The sequence below is a fragment of the Mercenaria mercenaria genome, chromosome 5 (genome assembly GCF_021730395.1).
Source record: "Mercenaria mercenaria strain notata chromosome 5, MADL_Memer_1, whole genome shotgun sequence".
In the NCBI taxonomy this organism is placed as follows: Eukaryota; Metazoa; Mollusca; class Bivalvia; order Venerida; family Veneridae; genus Mercenaria; species Mercenaria mercenaria.
Genome location: NC_069365.1, coordinates 16326048 through 16343720, shown reverse-complemented (window position 1 = coordinate 16343720; position 17673 = coordinate 16326048). Strand labels below are relative to the sequence as shown.

Below are 17673 nucleotides of genomic sequence, written 5' to 3'. Positions count from 1 at the left end.
TAAAAGTTAAAATGGTTTATAAAAGATATTCAAGTTATTGGAGTAATTTTCAGGCTTCTATTAGCGCAGGACACACATCTTGCACACCTACAAAATGTAAAATTTCGTTCACATTTTGAGGAATTTTATTAGTTATTCATTCTTTTTATCTCACTATAAAACATTAAACAATTATATAAGTATAAAAGATCTGTAAGTTCGTCTTTTAATTCTGCTTATTTTTGTTTTATTTTTAATCTTGGCCATGTCAAGAGATATGCTCACGTCGGTAAAAAGAATTGCGCTTTTTCAATATGATGAAAAGAAAAGCGATATGGTGAAACGTGGTAAGTGTGTGGCAATTCAGTCTGTTATGTAAGTCTCCTTTATGTTCTATATTCGGTATAAAATGACTGCGTGTGATCGAATGAAGTAAAATACTTTAGTTATAAAAAGAATAGAGAGGACGATGTGGCTATCCGAAGGAAATCACACCTTCACGCATGTTTGAGTTTTATTGCATATTGTATCATATTGCAGGTATTGAAACCAGGTGACCGCCTCCCGTGAATTTAATGATGTTGAAATAAATTTATGACACATTTTTAAAACCAAGATTTGCAATATCAGTCTGTAATTGTTAAATAATGTAAAAGTTAGCATGGTTTATGGCAGATATGCATATTATCAGAGTAATTTCCAGATTTTCTATTAGCGCAGGATCGACATCCCGCACAGACTACGGCGTTTAAAAGTTAAAAAATGTATAAAAATAAATAAAAAAAATACTTGTGTTATTAAATATACTTGGGATATTTTGTAACATTTTAACGTTTTTTAACACCTATGACAAATGACTCTTAATACCGTCGTCAACAGAAATTTATAGGCCATAAACTACGACGTGAGAATCTCATTGAAATTACCGCATAAATACGCTCATTTACTTTAAAAAATGTTTTTCTTTTTCTTTACAAATTCACACCTTTACGCGTGCCTGATCACCGTCAGTTTTACAATTTTATGTAAGCCTACAAGTCTAACACTCTAATGATATTCAATTTTATCGGGAGATATCATCCATATGTTAAAAGCGCAGACTCATTTACCAAACGCGCAAGACAGTTGCCCTGCGCATATAAGAAATATATAAGGTTGCCCGATTTACAAATCGTTGCGCAGATAACAAATTGGTTATTTGCGCTGCGCGATTTACCAAATGCGCAGATTGGCTATATGCGCGTAACATCTTTATCTTTCCGCCCAGATAAAATGAAGACATTTTGATTAAATTTGTCGCTAAAATGAAGACATTTTGATTAAATTTGTCGTTGCACAGCAACAAAATAAACATGTTTAACTTCCGGAAATACCAAATCTAAACTTGTTCTGATATTTATGACTTTAAATTTCACCTCCAATGTGAACACGAGTATGCCGATTAATTGATAAAAGACAAAGAAATTAGTAGTTAACAAGAGGCCCAAATGGACCTAAGTCGCTCACCTGAAGAAAACCTTTGCTTCTACCTAGGTTTGGTGTAAGCTGTTCATTAAAACAAAACTTATTTAAAAATGCTTCTATATTTCACTGTCAGGCACCAAAAACGCATAACCATCAGAAGAAATCATGTTAATGTATTTCTATTTTAACTCTAGTTGCCCACAAAAGGGCACAAGTGCCCACATATGAACAAATTTGACATAAGACCTTACAATGATGTTACAGACCAAGTTTGATGAAAATCCACCAAGCGGTTCATGAGAAAAAGTCATTTAGAGGCATTTCTAGTTTGAACTCCAGTGTCCCCTAGAAGGTTATAAGCGCACACCAATTGAACAAATGTTGGAGAGGACCTTATAATGATGCTATGGACAAAGTTTAATGAAAACCCATTGAGCGGTTCATGAGAAGTAGTTGTTAAAGGGTAATTTTATTTTTAGCCCTATTTTCAGCCTTCAAGGGGTTAACTGCCCCCATTTGAATAATATTGGGAGAGGACCTTCTAATGATGCTACAGGCCAAGTTTGATGAAGATCCATCACGCGCTTCGTGAGAAGAAGTGTTTTAACGGTATTTCTATTTTTAGCTCTAGTGGACCAAAAAACCCCAATCGAATAAATTTGAGAAAAGGTTTTATAATAATCCCATAGACCAGGTTTGATGAAGATCCATCAAGCGGTTCAGGAGAAGATGTCGTTTAAAGGTATTTCTATTTTTAACTCTAGCAGCCCCTCCAAGGGGCCAAGTGCGTGCCCCCAATCGAACACATTTGAGAAAGGACCTTATAATGATCCTCTAGATCAAGTCTCAAGTCTGATGAAGATCCATCTTTTTTTAAAAGGTCACGTGATCATGGCGGACAGTGTTTCTGTTTTGTGCTCTGTTGAAAAAAGTAAAGTAATGTAGTTTTTTTTTGGACTTTTGGAGGATAGTTTTGTGCTGGAATACTTCATATGGAACTTCTGAATATGCTGATAAGTATAGATGAACTTTTTTTGACAATAATGAAAAGGAATTTGATCTTAATTGATTTTTAAAAAAGCCGCCCGATCAGTTTACACACCAGTGACCACTACTGACCATCGTCAAGTTACCAAATAGCTTATTTACTACAGTTATAAATAGTGAATTCGTTACATATGACATCTTCTGAATCTACGCCAAACACAGGCCAGGCGAAGAAACGATATTTATCTTCACCATTTGAACATAGCGATAATAAACGTTTGTTCGCTGAAACAATGGACTCCGAAACCGTAGTATCAAAGCCCGGAGTAACAAATGTCTCCTTCGGTCAGGATGATTTGGAGAAAATAGCGGGCGTGCTTAAATCGTCTTTCAAAGATGAAATTATCGATATGGTCAAACAAGCTGTAAGTTCTTCAGTTTCAGCGATTGTAGATGGTGTTTTGACTGGACTTGAGAACAAAGTCAAATCCCTTGAGTCTGAGAACATTCGTCTTAAATCAGAGAATGAGTCCCTTAAAAACTCAGTCAGTCAGCTTAAAGCCACTGCAGAATCAGCGGAACAGTATAGCAGACGAAATAATGTTCGCCTTTCTGGGTGTCCAGAATCTCCAGGTGAAAATACCGACCAAATAGTTCTTGACATGTGCAAAAAACTTGATGTTGACATTAACATCAATGAAATTGATAGGTCCCACCGGGCAGGGAAACGTAGTGACACCGGAACCCCAAGACCCATCATAGTAAAATTTGTGTCGTACAGATCTCGCCAGCGTCTTCTTAAGGCTCGTACAGGATTGAAATCACACGGGCTAAATGGCATATACATCAATGAAGATCTCACTAAGCTTTGCTTTCTATACTGCTCGACTTCTAGTAAGAAATAACAAAATCGATAGCTGCTGGACTTTCGACGGTATGATATTTGTAAAGGACAAGCACCAAAACGTACATCGTGTCACATGTAGTGAAGATCTGGTCAGATTCGAACATTGACTTTTTGTTAGTGTTCAAGAGTGTCCTAATTATAAGTGTAAACTGTACTGATAAGTTTTGTCACTGTCACTGAGATCACGTTATAAAACAATAGTACAGCTATCCTACTATTTATAGCTATGGTCATTATTATATTGTGTTTCACATGCATTGTATTGTGACTAAATCTCATCAATTTTCGTGCAAGGCGAAATATGCTATATCGTAGTTTTTTGGGGTTTTTTGGTTGTTGTTTTTTTATTAATACCGATAGTTTTTCGTTTTTTTCTGTGAACTATTAACATACAATACCGTAAAATATGTATTACCGTCTGTAAGTTTGTGTTTTTGTATATATTTTTTCCTGTATTCCTGTTCTCTATGTGAACATTTGAGGATCAAATGATAAAAAATTTGACTACTTTTAATTCACAATTACCAGAACTTAACGTGTAATGTATAAATTTCATTTACATTATCCAGTTTGGTAAGAAATTCCATACATTCGCTGTAACGATTACTTGATCACAAACCTTATCTGCGAGCGTTGTTAAATGCCACTTAATATCTATACAACTCACTTTTGTCACTTATGTTTTTTGTTGTGTTTTTTTTCGTTACAAAATTAAGACTGTGTCACAAGTTTCAAGCAGTTTCTAGTACCTCCAAGTAATCTCGTCACTTTGTCAAGTATTTTTTGTTCGCAATAGTTATATTTCACTACAAAATTAAGGTTCTAATAATCTCTAGGTTACAAAGTTACATTCTCACAAAGTTACATTCTTTGTAACTTTGAAACAATAGTAGCGTTATCCTGCTATTTGTAGATATGGTCATTATCATATTGTGTTCCGCATGGATTGTATTGTGATTAAAACCTTTCAATTTTCGTGTAAGGCGAAATATGCTATTGTAGTTTTGTTTTTATTAAAACCTATAGTTTTTCGTGAACTATTAACATACACATACTGTAAAATATGCATTATCGTCTGTATGTTTATTTGTGTTTTGTATGTTTTTTTGTTTGTTTGTTTTTTTCTCTAGTATTCCTGTTCTTTAAGAGAACATTTAAGGATCTGGTGTCATAAGTTGGACTACTTTTATTCATAAATATCAGAACTTAACGTGTTATGTATAAATTTCATTTATATTATCCATCTGCCAAATATATTTGGTTCGCAAAGTATATATCATTACACAATTAAGACTTGGTCACAAGTTTCTAGCAGACTTCAGTACTTTCTAGAAATTTCTTCACTTTCGTCAAAGTATTTTTTTTTTTGTTCGCAATAGTTATATCTCATTAAAAAATTTAGGTTTTTAATAATATCTAGGTTACAAAAAGTTACATTCTTTGTAACTTGGAAAAATAGTACATTTATCCTGCTTATTTATAGGTCGCATGCATTGTACTCTGACTAATGTCTCATCAATTTTCGTGTAAGGCGAAACATGCTATATCGTAGTTATTTTTCTGTTGTTTTTTATTATTAATACCGATAATTTTTCGTGAACTGTTAACATTTACATACTGTAAAATATGCATTATCGTCTGCAAGTTTGTTTGTGTTTATGTATCTTCTTTTTTCTCCAGTATTCCTGTTCTTTATGTGAACATTTAAGGATCTAGTGGTCATAAATTGGACTACTTTTGTCAAAGTATTTTTTTCGCAATAATTATATTTCATTATAAAATTAAGAATTCAATCTCTAGGTTACAAAAAGTTACATTTTCTGTAACTTAGAAAAATATATTGGTACCTTAAAATTGTGATCTTATAGCTAACCCCGCGAGTCAATGTATGTTGTGTTTCTCATGTGGTTTAGTCCGTTTTTCAAAAAAAGTTTTAATTCTCTTTTTATCCAATGTTTATCGTTTTTTTTTTTCTGTACTTGACTTTTGTAAAAAAATGTTCTTGCTTGCAAAAGTTTTATATATTCACTAAAAAATCATGGTTTTCAGCAACTGCTGCACTACAATAGGGTAATCGTTTTTGAAACTCGGGAAAAATCATTAAAATTGTTGTTTTACAGCGTATCCCAAGAGGCCAGGTCTACTGTGTTTCTCTCATGGCTAAGTCTGTATCAATGTTTTTTCTTCTTTTTCTTTTTTGTCATCAGATGCTTATTGTATGATACAACACTATAGTAACTGTACTTCTTAGTAATCTCCACACTTGTGTCAAAATAAATTTTGTTCGCTTAAAATTATATTTCTTTACAAAACAAGGTTTATGTAAATACTAGATTACAAAAATTAATATCCATTGTTATTCTAAAAACTACTTGTACCCCATATTGTTGACTAACGGCACATTTCACAAGACCATATGTTGTGTATGTTTCTGTTATCTTGTTTCAAGATGTTTTCTTTTTTATCTTTAATTGTTACTTATTATAGAACACTATATAAGCTTTACTTCCTATTTAGAATTTCACTTTTGTCATTTTATTTTAGTATTGTTCACAAAAAGTATACTTCATCAGAAGTAAAAACTTCAATAATTACTAGATTACATAAAGTAATATTCTTTGTAACTCAAAAAAATGGCGTAAGGCTTAAACTACGAGGTCATGTATGGTATGTCTTCTTTTATTTTTTTGTGGCTAATTCTGCAGTTTCAAGCCGATTTCTTTTTTATTATCAACGTTAATCATATGATCTAACAGAACAGGAGCAATACTTTCTATTCACTACTTTTACTTCATAACTAAAACTTAAACATCATAAAACACCATACATTATAGACCTGGAGCGGCTGAATTTCACACCATATCCTTAATTTATACAAAATTAATCCTATTCCTTAAAATATCAGTCAACTGCATTGATTCCAGTATAATCTATCTTCCTTCTCTACAAATATGATTTTACTTTTCTCTTGTTTTTCGTTTTGGTTTCTTTTCTCCTTTGTTTTGACAACAACTCAGTATTGTTTTGTATTGTACTACCTGTTGATATGTTATCCTAAAGTTTTTACCAGGACTTTCTCTTTCATGGTGGCTTTCCTATTGTTTCTTCTGCTGTGTTCTGCAGTAACGTAATTATGAAACGTAAGTCATCTACCACCATGAGAGGAATTTATCTGCCTGTTAATTCAGATTTCTTTTTCTGGTATGGTTATTGTTTTATTCTTGCTGTGATAGTTATCTGCCATTTGCTATAATTTCGGATCTTTTCTTCTCCTATACAACATTACACAACCTTAAGGTTCAGTTGAACAGTCGCAGATACCCAGTCAGCCAAAAGCAGATTAAAACATATATTTCTCATCCTTGCTCTTTGGCTCTATTGCTATACTGTTTATATCCGTCCAAATTTGGAATATTCATTCACTTATACTTTTATCAGGTGATGTACATCTAAACCCAGGACCTGGATCGAATGATTCCATATCGTCATCATCCTCACTATCGACCTTTACGGAACATATTGATCTCTCCAAACACATCTCCTTTATCCACTTAAATGTTCAAAGTATAGCTTTAAAGTTAGATTCCCTTTATGCAGAGCTAAAGGACTTCGATATCTTAGCTTTTTCAGAAACATGGTTACATAGAGATTTTCCTAACGACGAATTAATTTTGGAGTCTTTTTCACTTCCTGGGAGAAAGGACCGAGCAGACGGATATGGAGGCGTTATTCTTTATGTAAAACAGTATCTATATTATAGAAGAAGGCGTGATCTTGAAATCAACGGTGTGGAATGTCTTTGGATTGAAATAGTAGTTTCTAACAAACATATTCTTTTCGGTACATTTTATAGGCCACCAAATACTGATGCCTTTCAACACTCTTTGATATTAGACTCTATTCATCTTGCTTTTGATACAGGTATTGAAAACATCATTATTGCCGGTGACTTTAATCTTAACATAGCCAACCAGGTTTCTAACAAAAAGTCAGTAGTATAATTATGTGACCAGTTCTCCTTGACGCAGTAATTGATACACCTACACATTTCACTGAGACATCATCCTCATCATTGATCTAATTTTTACCTCAAATAAAAACTTAATACACATAAGTGGCGTTGGTGACCCTTTTCTTCCTCAAAACGTTAGATACCACTGCCCAGTTTATGGACTTTTAAACCTTAAAAAGGCAAAATTTCCACCATTTTACCGCCACGTTTGGATATTCGATAAGGGTAACTACGACAGACTTAGGCAAATAACATCAACATTTGACTGGGACTCTCTCAAACATGAGGATATTGATAAGTACACGGAAAACATGGCAAATAAAATTATTGAGAATGCCAAAATATGTATCCCGAACAGAAAAGTACTGATCAGAGAGGGTGAACCGTCTTGGTTCACGAATGAAATCAGATTACTAATTAGGAAACGTAAACGTTACTATAGAAAGGCAAGGCAAAAAAACACTCCGTATCACTGGGAAAAATTTCGAAACCTCCGCAATCTTATAGTTAACAAAATCCGTGTTGCAAAGAGTCAACAGTCGGATCTTCTTTTTAAAAAGTTAAAATCAGAATCTCAAACCAATAAAACTTGGTGGTCTTGTTTGAAATCTTTCATAAAACCATATTCATCCTCCTCTATTCCTCCCTTGTCATACGATGATAAAATTATTGAAGATATGCCTGGTAAAGCCAACTTGTTCAATGACTTTTTTGTTGGTCAAACACGTATAGATGAGAACTCAGCACCCCCGCTGCCACACCCACAAGCTGTTGATCACGACCTCCTTGTTAGTATTACTATTTCCCCAGATGAAGTAATATCTGTTTTACAATCTCTTCAACTAGGTAAAGCTGCAGGCCCTGATAGTATAAATAATCGTATCCTTCGTGAGCTTTCTCTAGAACTATCCGGCCCCTTGTGTGACCTCTTTAATTACTCATTGCGTATTTCTACAGTTCCAAACAGTTGGAAAAACGCTAATGTTACACCTATTTTTAAGTCTGGAGACCCCGTCCTATTTCTCTCATAAGTACTGTCAATAAAGTGTTTGAAAAAATTGTGTTCAAACATACTTTCAATTTTCTTCATGAACATAACATCCTCTCTCCCCTGCAGTCTGGTTTTGTTCCGGGTGACTGTACAGTAAACCAACTTACATATATCCACAATTTATTTTCACAAGCTATTGATTCTGGTAAAGAGATAAGGGCTATATTTTGTGACATAAGTAAGGCATTCGACCGTGTTTGGCACAAGGGTCTCATTTATAAACTTAAGTCTGTTGGAATCTCTGGGTCCTTATTATCCTGGTATTCCTCATATCTGCATAATAGGAAACAAAGTGTTATACTTCCTGGCTGTAAATCATCTCAAATAGTAATCACTGCAGGGGTTCCCAAGGATCAATCCTTGGCCCCCTTTTATTTTTAATCTACATCAATGACATAGTCCTAGATATTCAAGCTCATATAAGGTTATTTGCAGATGATACGAGCCTTTCAATTGTAGTTGAAAATCCAAATACTGCTTCTGCTATCTTAAATTCAGATCTTGATAAAATTTCAAACTGGGCATCAAGGTGGCTAGTGAACTTTAACCCTTCTAAAACTGAGTCGTTATTGATATCCCGCAAACAAAATAGAGTCTATCATCCTCCACTATTAATGCAGGGTCAGCAAATAAACGAAGTCCATAATCATAAACGTTTAGGTATTTTTCTATCAAATGATCTTAAGTGGACTACACAAATTGAGTACATAACAAAGAAAGCCTGGCTGCGAATAAATGTCATGAAAAAGTTAAAATTTCAGTTAGACAGAAATTCTCTTGAGGTAATCTACAAATCATTCATTAGACCTATTCTTGAATATGGTGACGTACTTTTTGACAATTGCACTCAAAATGAAAAACAGGAACTTGAAAAAATTCAGCATGAAGCAGCAAGAATAGTAACTGGAACAACGAAACTGGTTTCTATTCACAAACTTTTATCTGAAGTTGGCTGGGAAACCCTTGCTAACAGAAGGAAAAAACATAAGTTAGTACTGTTTTATAAAATGAAAAATAACCTCACACCGTCCTATCTTTCAGACCTTGTTCCATCTAATGTAGGAAGAGACCACAGATACCCTCTTAGAAATGCTGAAAATATTCAGACTATATTCACACATACTGCATTTTATTACAATTCCTTCCTTCCATCAGTCATACGGGACTTCAACGCTCTTCCAGACGAAATACGTAATGCTTGTTCTCTAGCGTCCTTTAAGCGTATGTTAAATAATGGCATTCCTACTGTTCCAAAGTACTTTCTGACAGGAGTAAGAAAATCTCAAATACTTCATACAAGGCTACGTACGCAATGCAGCTCTCTATCTTCTGAGCTCTATGCTAAAAACGTTATTGAGTCTCCAAACTGTGACTGCGGGGATGTAGAAACGCCTTATCACTATTTTTCATATGCCCGAGGTATTCTCACTTAAGAATACAATTGTTCAATATCATATCCCAGTTTTGTACCCCAACATTAAATGTTATCTTACAAGGTAATCCTGCCCTATCAGATGATTCCAACGTAGAAATATTTACTGCTGTTCAGTGTTACATTGTTAAATCCAAATGATTTTGATCTACAAGAAGTAAACATATCAGAAATAGCTTACATGAAAAATAGCATATCAAAGCCTTTTAACTGTGTTAAGTGATAGTAACTCCATCATGTAATTGCCTCTAGTTTTGTTGTCAATTTCTTACTATTTCTGTTCCTTTTTCTTTCTTTTTTTTTATACCAGTATCTCCTACTAAGGATAACTTTATAAATAGTTACTTTACACCTGTGTAATATTCTTTAGTAAACGTTTGTAATTTTGTCCATGCATTTGAAGGTTTCTATTGCCATGAACTATATATGCACATTGTTGTAAAAGGGAGAGGACAACCTTAAGCTTATAAAGCTTCCTGTCCAATCCTTTATTGTATATTTGTAATCATGTTGCTAGATATTGCAAAATAAAATATGTTTAAACCAAGATCCATCAAGTGGTTCATGAGAAAAACTCATTTAAAGGCATTCCTAATTTTAGCTCTGGTAGCCTGTTCAAAGGGCCAATCGTCCCAACTTATAATGATGCTACAATCATGTTTGATGAAGATCCATCCAGCAGGTCACGAAAAGAGGCCGTTTAAAGGTATTTCTAACTTTAGCTCTAGCGGCCCCTAATAAGGGCCAGGTGCCCCCCCCCCCCCCCCCCCCACACACACACCCTGCCCTCCATATGTATAGAATTGGGAATTGGGAGAGGACCTTATAACGATGGTACAGACCAAGTTTGATGAAGATCCACTAAGCAGTTCCTGAAAAGAAATGTTTTAAAGGTTCAAGTGCCCACTTTTGAACAGACTTGAGAGAGGACCAAATAATGATGCTACAGACCAAGTTTGGTGAAGATCCATCAAGCGGTTCATGATAAGAAGTTGTTTAAAGGTATTTCTGTTTTTAGCTTTAGAGGCCCCTAAAAGGGGCCAAGTGCCCCCATTTAAAGAAACTTGACAGAGGACCTCGCCAGGGTTCTACAGGCCAAATTTGGTGTTATTCTGACCAGTAGTTTCAGAGAAGAAGATGTGTAAGTGAAAACGTGGACTGGACGACGGACGACAGACGACGGACCATCCACCTATACTAAAATAAAAACTCACATACAACAACTGAATTGTTGCATCAACTGAAACCATTATATGTATACAGCAATTTAATATCAATTTAATATGTAAAAAATGAATACAATGATTTTGTTGCATACAAAAACTGTTTTACATTTAGAGATTGATACATAATATTTCAATGAGAATGTTATACATTTTGTATATTAAAGATTACTGTGCTGCACCAAAAATAAGATGATCAGATATATATGTCCTTCATCATACTATATTTTGTTCGAGATAAAATTTTGACAAGAAGTTTCTAAGCACCCAAACATCTGGAGTATAATATCAGTGTTGTAGCAGCCACAGTGCATCATGTTTAATGTGGCATAGAAACATTCCAGGACAGCATTGCACAGTTGCGTCTGATTGTTGGAAGAACTTGATTAGTTGGCAATCAAGGTCATTCTGAACATGAATTCACACAGCCTTTTACCAAAAGATTCCCATTTTTACAATCATATAAGGCTGGCCAAACGAAAAATTTTATTATCTTTGCGTTTGATTTGTCACATGACCACCATAATTTATGCATGTCTTCGTCAAAATAAGCATCATTAATGCTTAGCCACATAGGTGTTTGCTGAATAACCATTTGCCAGGTCACGCATGCGCACTGTTCCATGTATCTTTTTATAGACTTATGACTTAATACTCCTTCGAACTGGTTCCAGTCTTCATCACGCTGCAGGTTTTCTTTGCATTTCTGTAAACAAACAAAAAATTAGATCATTCTTTTGAAATTACATCCTCCAGGCATACGTTGTCAACTGGTGCTTCTTTTTACAGTTTATTTAATTAAATTAAACTGTATGCAAGAGTTCAAAATAACAATACTGTTTCAAAATGAGCTCTTCAAAAACATAAAATTAAGTTTTCACTTGTTCGGTAACACAGTCTATTAGTATCCAAAACACACAGTAAGCAATTCAAATGGACACATCAATTAATATCACATATTTTTGTATGCCTCATCAAATAATTCGTCAATCCATAGTTTTTACTATATGCCCAGTCTATAGTTTGGCTGTGGTCAATAGTCGCTAAAGTGAAAACTTGAACATAAAAATAAAAAATAAATCATTTCTCATTTTGCGTTATAAAGCACGTATTGAATGGTTTACAGGCCAATAGTCAAACCTGTTGGCCCGATGTCAGAAGACAGTCAACAGTGCATACTGTTAAGACTGTCATGTGCTCAAACAGCAACTAATAATGATTAAGTTATTACTCTGGAAAATTACAATCATATTTGTATCAGTTAATTGAATTGAATACTGCGGTCATAGTTACCACGGCAACAGGTTCCATATCAATATTCTCATAATTCTGACGTAACACTTCTTTAATGCTGTGAAGTAAATCATCCGATAAGCTTGTTGTACCTTTGACACAGTCCAGAAAGGCACTGTCTACCTGTAATCAAATACTGAATACTGAAGATAAGACATTTTAGAAAAAAATAGTCTCTAAATACGTGCATTTGAAATATCATATTCAGTTTGGATGAATGCTACATATGTTCAGTTTATATGAAACCCTACAATACTGGATGAAACCCAAAAAGGCGTATTTTTTTATAGTATAAATATATTGAATGAAGTCCAAATACGCGTTTTTTATGTTTTAAATGAAACTCAAATATACGCATGGAACTTTATTACATATATATTACTATATGATGTTATACTGAAACCAAAATTACTGTAGTTAATATACTAGTTACTTACTATTTATACGTCAAAATACCTGATATGTTTATTTTATAATACTATCTACAAACGGGAAACATGTACACAGAATAAAACATCGCTGTACATTTCACCTGAACAAATAAATCTACATGGAAAATAATAAAAATAACCTACAATTTTACAAGGATCTTTGAGGAGTCCAGATATTCCATTGTCAATATCTGTCAGAAGATCTGTGCAGATTGAATATGTTACCTGCAATATAAACATTAAAAGAGTTATCAAAAGTAGCGACCTGTTGACACAGTACGTTACTTGTAAACCCAGAAAACATTGATTCATTTGACCAATATCGGCTAACCGAGTTTCTGTTAATGATATTAGTCCGACATTCAGTTGATATCACACAATATCAGTCCGATATTGACACGATATATTAATGCTTTCTGGGTATGAAATGTGTGAGTGAGTGAGTGAATGCGTGAGTGAGTGAGTTAAATAAGGTAAGGTACGATAAGGTAAGGTAAGGTAAAGTAAAGTAAGTAAATAGTTTATTACACATACATAAAGATATAATAACACCTGGCCTAACGGGCCTACATGCCACCAAAGTTCACAGTTTTCATAAACACGTGAATCTGAGATACCTTAAAATGTAGTTATTGACAGAAAAAAAAGGATATTTCTATTAACAAGTACTTGGGTTAACTAGAGAAAGATACATACATATCGCAAACAAACAAAGAACTGAATTTAATTTAGTAACCATTCTCTGAAATGAATCCAAGAATGTAGCCGTGCCGAACGACTGTGTAAAACACTGACAACACCGAGAATACACTAGACTGGAGACGAATGCTTAGTGAAAATAAATATCAAACTACAATTACTTCTTGAAGAAAATGCCAGTAAAATGTATACAATTACAATTGCATTACAAAACTGTCTCAAATTCTGCTTCATATATATATATATATATACATTTTTGAAGTACAGAATGAATAACACATAATTATGCTAACATTTTACTATAATTTATGAAATATTACAGAACGACGTTTCATATAAGGAGTAATAACTTAAATAAGTGTAAAATCACACTCATTTTGCATAAAACCCTTCCTCAACTGCAGAGGTTCCAACAGATGCATGCTTGACATTATTGTTGTAATATCTGGCATGGCCAGGTCATTGTCATTTTTTAAAATTTAACCCGCATCACCTTTAACTTTAGATTTCCAAGATCAGGATTGTTTATTTTGTGATGTCTGTGATGTCTGTACTGAGTTGATATTTTGTTTTGCATTTCTTCTTGAAAAGTAACTTTTTTTAAAAAATCAAACTGCTTAACTGTTTAATCAACAGTACCTGGACGGCTTTTTTTGTGTGTGTCAGTTACGTCTATTCGGTACATTTTTATAACGTAATACGTAGATTATCTTATGTAGTCTCTTACATTTTAGTGTATTTTGAATAAATGTCAAGCTTTCATTTAAACAAAATGTTTTTATGTTTTCCCTCTTTTCATACGAGTTCAGTCTAACCTGTGATCTTAAACTTGATCTATGTTAAGCGTCTCTATCATTTTTAGCAGGAATAAAAAAAAGTGTCCATGAAAAAAATATTTTGTTACTAACCCACGGGATCTAGCAAGATGAGCGATTTAAGCAGTTGTAGTTGTAACATATTAGTTCAAGTGGAATTACTTAAATCTGATATAATAAAATGAAATGAAAAGGATGGGTCGATCTTTAACATTATGTTTTATAAGTCGTCATTGATATTTTTCAGAATTTCCAGAATTTTTTTTTCATACCTACCAGCACGAGAACGCTAATCATAGATCAAGTGTGGTATGACATTGTTTGAATTATGTCTGTTGTTGAGTTTACTTTGATCCAGACCAAAAACTGCGACAGACAAGGAAGAAGACTTAAATGTTTAACTTCCTTATTGTTTTGTTTACAGTAAGATGATACACACGTGCTTTAATCTCCCCATTGACGTACATTTTCTCAATGGCCTGATGTACTTGATAAAAAATAATTGATCTCATGATTTACTGAGGTTAAGTTGCAGGTCACTACTTCAAGTCAATACATGGATAAAGTGCATTTGAATCTACTTATCTTTAACAAGTGACAAAGGCGTGATGAGATATTTATGTCCGCCTTTGTTATGATGGGTGATAATGTTTATTTAAAAATTCTGTTTAACTCAGGCTCGGCACTTGTAGAAATATTACATTGTACTCAATTTCTGTTACGTCGAAGGTATAAGCAGGTACAAAGTGAAACAGTTATAAACTTGGAAGTTCAGTAATAAAAGGATTACTTTTCATGAAAAGAGTATCATGGCTGCGGCTGACTTTTAAACAAACAAACAAACAAAACCGCAGCAGTTCCCACTATATTCTTACACCTTTAATGCATGTGAGGCCCACATGGAATATTGGGAAACCAAATGTATAGCCTCGTTAAATAAAGTCTTTACTTACCTACCTACATACATACATACTTACTTACTTACTGACTTACATGTATTTGTTATAGTGCATTTAGAACTTACGCCAGGAGAAAAATGTTGTAAGCAAATTGTTTCAACATCATTTCTCAATAAGATTGTCCTTTTCACCGTGACACGACTCACAGAAAAAGAAATTTACCATTAAAATTTCACAGAGAAATTGTGTGACCGTCTCCTCATCCTCGAAGCCAGCGTCTTCCAGTGCTTCTTTAGCGTCAACCCACTGCTGGGATTCTAGGTTGTTGTACAGAATAGCGATGTTACTGGGGCGACATTTTTCATTGATGTTCTCAACGAAACGATTATCTGCCCTTTTCATAGGCTTCACACTATTTGTCAATCTGAAATGAAAAGTTACACATTTCTTGTCGTTAACTATAGTCTGCATTATCAAATTAGAGAAAAAGATCATTTTTAACCGTTCCCTAATGTTTCGTTTAAGACAGCAGAATTATTCGCCTACTAGGTACCATCTTAGTATTGAAAAATCAGATATATTTGCGAATTTTCATTTTCACTTATTTAATATATGATCATTTGGCGTTAACTACTTGTAGGAGATACATAGTACATAATATGTGGCCTTTTTTTAACTTTAATAAAGTGTGAAAATCTGACAGCAAAATATACACTGAAACTTAACTGAGATGTCTTTTTCTATTACTTTATGAATATCTTTCTTGGTTTTAATTTGGTTAGGATAAATAAAGAAAGTGAAGACCTGATTTCAAGTTTATAAAACCGGTTTTGGAGACCACATTGAACCCTACAACATTTGAGATTGCATGATTCTATGTTCATACTCGAAACCTGCCTAATACATGTCTGCAATCTTAGTCTGATCTCCAAACTCAGTTTATACACTGATGCCAGGATAAGCTAACCTCATTTTCAACGAATCATTCTCGGTTTTCACTGTGTTAAGTGATGATTCGAGAGATCTTTGTTCTTGTTTTACTTTCTCCAACGATTTCTGTGCCATGTCGTGCGCTATTTTAGTTCTTTTGAACTCGTCTTGCACTGTTAAATTCACTTTTTCGAGTTCTTTTATGCTCGTGATTGCCTTTTCGAGCTGCGCTCTTAGGCTTTCATTCTCCGTCTTTGATTTATGAAGTTCAGCTATAATGACCTCCCCTGGACCTTGTGATTTACTCTGACTACTTTTCTCATCATGCATTTTTCCATGTAATTTCTTCTTCAGCTCATCATTTTCCCGTTTCATTTCGTCGAGTTTTACCCACAATTGCCCCATACTTCCACCTCCACCGCGCGCAGGTTTCGGAGGAATTGTGGGACGGTCAGTTTTGGCGCGTTTTTCTTGTAGCAGGGCATCTATCAAGGTTTTGGACTTCTGAAGTAGGTGTTGGGTCTGAGGATCACGTTTCTTCATCATGAAAACGTTTCCTAGAGACTCACAAAAATTCTTAGCATCTGCTCTCAAGTCTTTCTCTGACATCGATGCCATTTTCATAGACGTATACCTACAAGAATTTTAACGAGTTGTTTTAGTATTCATCAAATTCATTTTTGTATTTATTATTAATATCTTTAAATATTTTGTATCATTCACACATAGCCATGTCTTCTAGTTTTAGCTCAAGCTGACAACATTTGTAAATGGTTAAAGCTAAGACACTGCTAAAAATGTAATGGTATTCTCTTGTTCACCATTGTTTTAAAACATAGCTCTCTTAGCATGTAAAATTATTATCAGTATAGGTATCTATAAATAAAACGAAATAAATACATTAACATAAAATACATGTATACGCACAAAAACGATGCGCATAACTGAGACGACAAAACATGATTTATAAATACCTTTTACAATTCTATCCACAAACAACTTCTTAAATCCTTCTCGAAGATATTATTGATATATTTATTATTGAAATGATCGTATTTTCTAAATTCCCTCAACAATTACTGCCATATTCATCCATATTTCATTGATTTCCATAGAAAATAGTTTTCCGCGGAACAAACAACGAGAATTGTGTGCTCCTGGTGTACAAAACCAATATCATTTTACAGACTATTGATCAGGCTGCGACCGATGTGACTCAGTGCCAATATTAGTCACAATGTTAAATTGACAGATGCTCGTAATGTTAAAATAATTCTTCTGAGACTTTAAGTATTGATTAAAAGTTGAGTTTACGCTTCCGTATAAGGACTTTTTCCGGCAGTGTATTTATCTTCACATTATATGGTTTTACACTTTAGGGCTCAGAATGAGAATAAATAGAAATTATCAAATATTTCAACTGCTAGAAATATTAGTATACATCTATACGTCAGCACTATACATAAATACACTTATATTAGCACGAAAATGTGGCAAATGTCTGAAGAAAAACATTTTATTCATTTGTACAATTGTACAATTTTTCTTTCG

The 17673-nt window shown here is 33.9% G+C and overlaps 1 protein-coding gene across 1 annotated transcript; it reads right to left on the bottom strand.

The window, feature by feature from the left end:
• Positions 1-11094: 11094 nt before the first annotated feature.
• Positions 11095-17458, bottom strand: LOC128556895 (uncharacterized). The gene is made up of 6 exons (XM_053542791.1): positions 17097-17458; positions 16160-16756; positions 15415-15616; positions 12924-13004; positions 12349-12471; positions 11095-11761 (listed from the first exon to the last, which is right to left on the bottom strand). The coding sequence occupies exons 2-6, from the start codon at positions 16744-16746 to the stop codon at positions 11459-11461; spliced, it is 1296 nt and encodes a 431-aa protein (XP_053398766.1). The 5' UTR covers positions 16747-16756; positions 17097-17458; the 3' UTR covers positions 11095-11458.
• Between the last annotated feature and the right edge of the window lie 215 nt (positions 17459-17673).